This window comes from Eschscholzia californica, unplaced genomic scaffold, assembly GCF_041429995.1.
Source record: "Eschscholzia californica isolate CP2 unplaced genomic scaffold, dmEscCali1.0.p SCAF_5, whole genome shotgun sequence".
NCBI lineage: Eukaryota > Viridiplantae > Streptophyta > Magnoliopsida > Ranunculales > Papaveraceae > Eschscholzia > Eschscholzia californica.
Window position 1 is genome coordinate 53,542,507 of NW_028238472.1, and position 8,322 is coordinate 53,550,828.

The window sequence follows — 8,322 nt, forward strand, 5'->3', positions numbered from 1 at the left end:
TTCTTTTTTTTGTTGCAAGGGGTAGGTGAGGACTTTCCACAAATATTGTGAGCATGGGATGAAGTGTAAGGTTGAAGATGTATAGTAAACTCCGGAGGGATGAAATACTAGATGTACCATGAAATTATGTTTTCTCTTTGTTATACTCAAATACCCTAAGGTAGGAAATAAAATAAGGTGGAGAGTATATGGACGGACGGTCTTTGTTTGCAAAATCATCGGTTGTTGCAACAATGGTTTTGAGACGTCAACAACTAGTAGCCCAGCTAGTAAATGCATGTACGTTATAATGTGGAGGTCCCAGATTTTATCTAGTAAAAGTGTAAATCTAGAAATATTGAACTTGTATATAAATAAAAGTACTTCATTGACTTTACACACGATGACAATGGGTGGAATTTGGATATTCCTACATTTCAATATTTTGTAGCGTAAATTTTGAAGGAGAAAGGTCATGGGAGTTTCTCAATCCATTTTAATGCTTTACACATTTAGTAGTATAAATTTGAATTCCGAAAAGATCCTCATCTTAGTATTATCTTAATCTAAGGCTTTTCACATTCCCAAAGTATAAAAATATTTCATTATGATTCCACTCAAGTTGTTGATAGTGCTGACATAAACTCTAGAATCCTAGAGGTCTTAGGTCCGATTTCTACATGAAGTGAAATCCATAGTTATTAAAGTTGAGTTATTAAACAGTATAAATAGTAATAAAATTGTCAGGCTTACTGTTCTATGTTGTTCGGCATTTAGGTCCATTTAATTATCGAAGATGTAGCAATGTCTTGTAATAACTAACGTAGATCTTAGAGCATCTCCAATGGGACACTCTAATAAACACTCTAAAAATCTAGTCGTCAAGTGTCAAATAAAGATTCTCTTTCCTAGTGTCAATATAGAGACACTCTACATTTGTTTGGTCTCCAATGGAGATCTCTAAAATCTCTTACTTAATACACATGTCCCTCTTCAATTCAATAGATAAAAAGTAGTTGAAAAGTAAAGTTTTCTATTGGTTGAAATAATAAAGTAACACTTAGAGAGTCTCAAGTAGACACTCTCATTTTAGAGATTCTCTCTCTAGACACTCTATAATAAATGTGTCCAACTCATAATATATAGAGTGTGTAACAAAGTGTTCCATTGGAGATGATTTTTTAACAAAAACTCCAAAAAGTCATATGTGGCACTCTAAGTGTTAGAGATTGAGTGTCCCATTGGAGATGCTCTTAGTCGCTTTCTAAAATATAGTACATGAGAATGAAGTTGTCTCGCAATAAGATTAACACTTAAACTCTTAAAAACTATTATATTTGAGGTCAGTTCATTATATAACTTATAAATGTAATAGTTCCACATTATGTAATAGTTCTACATTGCTCGACAAAAGCGCGTAGAAATCGAACTCACTGAAACATCTTAAACAGAGGTCCACAAGGTTGTTGAAACATGGGATGAAATTGGTTGACTTTCGATCAATGATCTCAACGGTCAAATATGCAGGCAGCGAGTCTTGCGCTTGGGATGAACAGGAATGGCTCTATACTCAGTGATTCTCGACATCTTCTGACTTGACAAAAAGCTTTCTCATTTTTGGGAGCCAACCCATTCATTACCTCATTCATCATCTCTCTTTCTTTCTCTCTAACTCTCTACTCTCTCTCTCTCTATAAAAGGAAAGAAAAAGATAAAAGCTGAGAAAGACTGAACTCCATTTGCTACCTTCTATTTTGTCACATTCTCTCTCTCTCTCTACCAAAAAAAAAAAGAACAGAGAGAGATAGAGAGACAAGAGATGGGTTCAGACCTAATAATGTATAATATCATATTAATCGTTCTACTTCTACTATTCTCATGGTGTTCTTATGTTAAATCCTCTGTTTCTTACGATGAAAAAGCTATTATTGTTAATGGGCAAAGCAAAATTCTTATTTCTGGTTCCATTCATTACCCACGAAGTGTTCCTGAGGTATTTTAATCCAACTTTGATTCATGGGTATCTTCAATTTTGTAGTTTATTTCACTTTTTATAGGTCAATTTGATGTTTTCCACAAATGGATGTCTCTGATTTTCTTCTGTTCTGTTACTTCTCAAGTTTTAATGGCCATCCTGAGGTACTTTAATGGAAATTTGGGTAATGGGTATCTTCAATTTTCTTGTTTATTTCACTTTTTCTTGAGCAATTTGACGTTTTCCACAAATTGGAGTATCTCTGTTTTTCTTCATCTCTGATTGTTCTTCAAGTTTTAATGGCTATTCTGAGGTGTTTTAATGGGAATGTGGATAATGGGTACCTTCAATTTTCCTGTTCTTTCTCGCTTTTTTTCCGATTAATTTGGTGTTTTTCACAAATGGGTATCTCTGTTTTTCTTATTTATTTTGATTGTTGTTAAGATTTCTTCAAGTTCTTCAGAAATTGATTATCTGTTCTTCTTGTGATGATTGAAGATGTGGCCAGATCTTATTCAAAAAGCAAAAGATGGAGGTTTAGATGTGATTCAAACTTATGTTTTCTGGAATGGCCATGAACCTTCTCCAGGGGAAGTAAGGAACTATTACTACTTCACATTACTTCTTCTTTTTAGGGTTTTGGTAGAAAAATATAATGAACTTTTTGTTTTGCTTTTGTAGTACTATTTCAAAGATAGATATGACCTAGTTCATTTTATCAAGCTGGTGAAAGAAGCTGGTCTTTATGTTCATCTCAGAATTGGTCCTTATGTTTGTGCTGAATGGAACTTCGGGTAATCGAAAATCGAATACATGGTTGATTCAGTTCTATAAAACTTCAAGAATTTGAGTACTATTTTGTTATTTGATGATAGGGGATTTCCTGTTTGGTTAAAATATGTACCTGGGATCAGTTTCAGAACAGATAATGAACCTTTCAAGGTTTAATCTTTACTACCCATTGCCTAAAATCACTTGTTTATATTGTTTTTAGGGTTTACTTGATTCGCAGTTTAACTTTACGACAGAAAATTTATGTTGATAGGTTGCCATGAAAGGGTTTACTGAAAAGATTGTGAAGATGATGAAGGCAGAAAAGTTGTTTGAAAATCAAGGAGGTCCAATAATACTAGCACAGGTTAGAGTCTAAAAGACTATGATTATTCATCTAACATAAGGAAAGTTAGTTGAGAAGTTGAATTTTGACCTTTCAATGTGAATTACAGATAGAGAACGAGTACGGTCCCGTTGAGTACGAATTGGGTGATCCTGCTCGAGCTTATACTCAATATGTTGCGGAAATGGCGGTAGGTCTAGGCACTGGAGTGCCATGGGTTATGTGTAAGCAAGACGATGCCCCGGATCCAATAGTAAGTGCCTTTTTAAGATGGATATATGAGCCAAAATATTTTTGTTTTCATAGTCAAATGAATGAGTCCTACCTAAATAACCATCAAACGACATTGTATGTTGGAAATTTGGTCGGTGGGCGACGAAACCAAACGATTTCAAGATTTCAACTGAAATATGTCGAAATTGAATTTTTTTTTGTGATATTTGTTTGGTTATCTTGTTACAGATAAATACTTGCAATGGTTTCTACTGTGATTGGTTTTCTCCTAACAAACCTTTCAAACCGAAAATGTGGACAGAAAACTGGACTGGCTGGTAAGTCTCCTATATACTAACTCCAATCTTGCTAAAAAATTTGTTCATGTCATCCAAGTAGCATCAAAAGGAAACTTATAGCAACCTTATACCAATATATATATCTTGGTGTCCTTGTTTCGCTTTTGAACTGGCAGGTTTACTGAATTCGGTGGTGCTGTTCCTCACAGACCAGCTGAAGATATCGCATTTTCAGTAGCGAAGTTTGTACAGAAAGGTGGATCTTTTGTTAATTATTACATGGTAAGTTATTAAACGCGGTTTTGTTATGGTTTCCTGCCAGAATCTCGATAGTAACCCCATATCAACTAAAGTTACTATCCTTTTTGTTTCTTTGCTTTAGTACCATGGAGGAACGAATTTTGGTCGGACGGCTGGTGGCCCTTTTGTCGGCACTAGCTATGACTATGATGCCCCAATCGATGAATACGGTATGCAGATAGATATCCGTTTACATTGATCACAATAAACTTTGATATCGTGGTTTCCAGAATATATGACACGTAATGTAACGACCCGAGCCCAAACCCAAAGAGTACACGGGGCTTTGTTTTTGGTAAAGGCATCGCTAGCCCACCCAAAAGGCCTCGAAACATAATAAACTCGAGCTTGCACCTATACCACAGTCTATGCATGCTCCCCTAAGCAATGTGGGATATTACACATAATACATGTGCATTCTCGATTGAAGTACTATCATACTATTAGTTTCCAGTCATGGTTAAAACTATTTAGTAACGAGTTTCATTTTGTAGGATTACTAAGAGAACCAAAATGGGGTCATTTGAGGGATCTGCATAAAGCTATCAAGTTGTGTGAACCGGCATTAGTTTCTGGAGAACCCACTGTCATGATATTGGGGGATAAACAAGAGGTGCGTTTCAACTTGTTATTGTGAACTCCTCGAAAACTATATATTTTTTAGCTAACCTTTTAATAATCTTCTATTCACAGGCTCATGTTTTCGACTATAAGACTGGAGGTTGTGCTGCATTTCTCGCAAACTATAACACAGAAATTTCTGCACTAGTGTCTTTTGGGAATATGCATTATCATCTACCCCCTTGGTCCATCAGTATCCTTCCTGACTGCAACACCACCGTCTTCAACACGGCAAGGGTAAGGGTTAACTTACAGTTCAGGCATGTTCAATACAAAAACAGGTGCTTGTAACGCTCCAAGTCCAGTAGTTATCAATATTGTCCACACTTTTGGCACAAAACCTAAGCCCAGTGAATACAGGGTTTTGTTTCTGGCGAAGGCACCATGAGTCCACCAAAAAGGCCTTGTCACTTACTATGATTGAGCTCGCACCTATAACTATAACCTAGTCTCTGAACAATTTCCGAAGCTATGTGTGATATTACATTGTACAAATTTTCTTGGAGAAGTTCTGAAGTTCGATCAAATTCTCTTAACAGGTTGGGTCTCAAACCACACAGATGAAGATGGTGCCAGTAGGTACAAGGTTCAAATGGGAATCGTTCATTGAGGCACCTGCTTCGTATGATGACACACCAATCACAATAACTGGCTTATTGGAGCAGATAAATACCACAAGAGATACCACAGACTATTTGTGGTATTCGACAGAGTGAGTACTTGTCACCGTCTTTGCCATTTGGGTCACTGATAAATGAAACGGTTAGTCGAAAAATTGAAAGAATGCTAATACTGTTAGTGACATTTTTCTCTTTCATCTTCAGCGTAGAGATAGACCCAAAAGAAAAATTCTTGAAGAACGGACAATATCCTACGCTCACAGTGGTGTCAGCTGGTCATGCTTTGCACATATTTGTCAATGGTCAGCTCTCAGGTATATAAAATTTTGAAAGCCTCCTCCCCAGTCCCCATTGCATGAAGGGAGATATTTCAAAGTAATCTAGGCCTAGGGATTATGTTTCTTCAAGTTGTAATCGTTTATTGCATTTTTGACAGGAACTGCATATGGGAGTTTAGAAAACCCAAAACTCACATTAAATAACAAAGTGAAACTAAGAGCTGGAGTGAACAAGATATCCCTTTTAAGCATAGCTGTTGGCCTTCCGGTTCGCTTTCTCTCTCTCTCTCAATCTCTCAAACCCATTTTGTTTCATATTCTCTTTGATGAGTTTATCAATCTTTTTCTAAGCTTCCCCCTTATTATTATTGTGTTTAGAACATTGGCCCACATTTTGAGACATGGAATGCTGGGGTTCTTGGTCCAGTAATGCTGAGTGGTCTAAATCAGGGAAGAAGAGATTTGACATGGCAGAAGTGGTCTTACAAGGTTTCTTATCATCTTTACTTTTTCATTCCTTTGAATTCTTACCAAGAAATTAGTTCAACCTTTGATTCGTTTTATATGTACAGATTGGTTTAGAAGGCGAAGCATTAAGTCTTCATTCACTTAGTGGGAGTTCCACTGTTGAATGGGTAAAAGCATCTTTATTGGCTCAAAAGCAACCATTAACATGGTACAAGGTTAGAACCCTAAACCTTTGGTCTCATGAAACTAGAAATTAACTTTTATTATTGCAAAAGTCCAAACCGAGCGACATGATACGGTCTAACGTAGTGGGCCCAACAGCAACAAGGCCCATAACTCCTAAATGACGTCCGACTAAAATATGAAGACATTTATTGTTATGTAACTGTGTTGATTTTACGAGCGATTTATCGTGTGAGAGAGAGTTCTTTGTTTTCTCATTGGTGTAAATATCATTTGAAGCTTCAATCAACGATGATGGAACGGATATAGAATGGTATATAGTCTAGTCAACTTATGGTTCTTATAGTACCATATTGCATCATCTATTCATCTATATAAACTCTCATTGTTTCAACGTTCTTGATTCCCGCAGACTATTTTCAATTTACCGGATGGAAATGATCCACTGGCTTTAGATATGGGTAGCATGGGAAAAGGGGAAGTATGGATAAACGAACAGAGCATTGGTCGTTACTGGCCTGCTTATAAAGCATCAGGTACTTGTGGTAACTGCAGTTACGCGGGAATATACGATGAAAAGAAATGCCTAAGTAATTGTGGAGAAGCCTCCCAAAGATGGTAAGAGAAGGTTTAATCTTTCAAGTTTTTTGATAACTTCAATTTTTACAAGAATGAGAATGTGAACTAATGATGAGTTACATTAATATCAGGTATCATGTTCCTCGATCGTGGTTGAAACCAACAGGAAACCTACTGGTGGTTTTTGAAGAATGGGGTGGCGAGCCAAATGGGATTTCTTTAGTCCAAAGAGCTATTGATAGTGTCTGTGCCAATATATTTGAATCGCAACCAAATCTTGCAAACTATCAAATGCAAGTTGGTGCAAAAATTGACACTACAATTAGACCCAAAGCTCATCTACATTGTGGCATTGGGCTGAAAATCTCGTCGATTAAGTTCGCTAGCTTTGGAACTCCAGAAGGATCTTGCGGAAGTTTCAGAGAAGGGAGTTGTCACGCTCATAAATCGTATAATGCTTTCGAGAAGGTATATAAAAATAAGTTTTTGATTTCTCGCACTTCATATTGTCACTTTGAATAAAAAACGGACTCCTTCGTTCGTGAACTGTGATTGTTAGGCCCATAAGGCCGATTTCAGTCTTAGTCCGGGCTAGCCCACTAATAGTTCCCTTTCGAGATCCATAATGAGTTAAATATTTTTTGGATTAGCCTGGTCAGTCCATTAGTCTCTCTAAACAAGCCCCAGTGTACTGAAAAGTTTTTCCTCCTAACACGACGTGTTAAACCTAATATGACATATGAAAGGCCTACGTAGTTATTTGACTCGATCTCGCCTTGGTGATCTCTATAGTTGGATGTAGTCTTCATGCATTTATAGGAAATATAACAGAGACGTTTTCCGTTTTGTTTCTTGTTTTAATGTTTGTACAGAGATGCATTGGACAAAATTCATGTTCGGTATCTATAGCTCCTGAGGTTTTCGGAGGAGACCCATGTCCAGACACTCTGAAGAAGCTCTCAGTCGAAGCCATCTGCAGTTGATCCTTACCAACTTCCGTGGTCAAACATAAAAAGTTCCACACTTTCAAGATCTTCGTGACTTCAATTTAGACTTGTCCAAGATAGGTCCAAGCCTTGAGTTCATTAGACCACCCACCATGTCGATAAAGGCGACTAATGTGCATACATTTAGCATTGTTCTTAAACATGGAGGTGAAAGGAACTCAAAGTTTTGAGAGAGGCTTTGAGCACATTGGATACTGCAGCTTTTGTATCTCTTGTGCAAAGTATTCAACTCTTATGGAAAATGTGTTTTTGTATATGGAAGAAAGCCAATGTTTCAATGCCTTTTCCTTATAAGAATAAATCATAGGAGTTGGAAATTTTTTTTGTCTTTGGAATAGCACTACGGGTATATTGGTTTCTACATAAATTATTTGTCGGCAATAAAGTTGTGTTTCCCAATTGCATGCATCTTGTCTTACTCAACCGTCGTATCATTTCAGATTCTTACTAACATCTAACTATTTGTTTAGACTTACTATAAGTCTCACTAAAAGCTGGATAAATTATTCTTCGACAAATCAGATACAATGAGTATGACAAAGAAAGTAAGATCCTAAATTTCAACTCGAGTCATTTCGATTCCAAATTGATAAATAAAAAGTGGTTGTATTTTTTCTTTTTTCGAAAATTTAACTGGACTGACCCATTTAAATACGAATTGTTTGAATCAAATAGACTAGTCA

At 36.5% G+C, this 8,322-nt stretch overlaps 1 protein-coding gene across 1 annotated transcript; it reads left to right on the forward strand.

Moving 5' to 3' along the window:
* The first annotated feature begins 1,399 nt into the window (after window positions 1-1,399).
* Window positions 1,400-8,024, forward strand: LOC147540664 (beta-galactosidase-like). Its single transcript, XM_086639155.1, has 19 exons — window positions 1,400-1,972; window positions 2,453-2,548; window positions 2,636-2,748; window positions 2,830-2,896; window positions 3,000-3,092; window positions 3,181-3,324; window positions 3,534-3,622; window positions 3,760-3,865; window positions 3,966-4,053; window positions 4,378-4,496; window positions 4,577-4,741; window positions 5,044-5,216; window positions 5,329-5,438; window positions 5,561-5,670; window positions 5,781-5,891; window positions 5,975-6,085; window positions 6,466-6,671; window positions 6,764-7,100; window positions 7,505-8,024. Exons 1-19 carry the CDS (start codon window positions 1,799-1,801, stop codon window positions 7,613-7,615), a joined length of 2,523 nt encoding a protein of 840 aa, XP_086495281.1. The 5' UTR covers window positions 1,400-1,798; the 3' UTR covers window positions 7,616-8,024.
* Window positions 8,025-8,322: the final 298 nt, after the last annotated feature.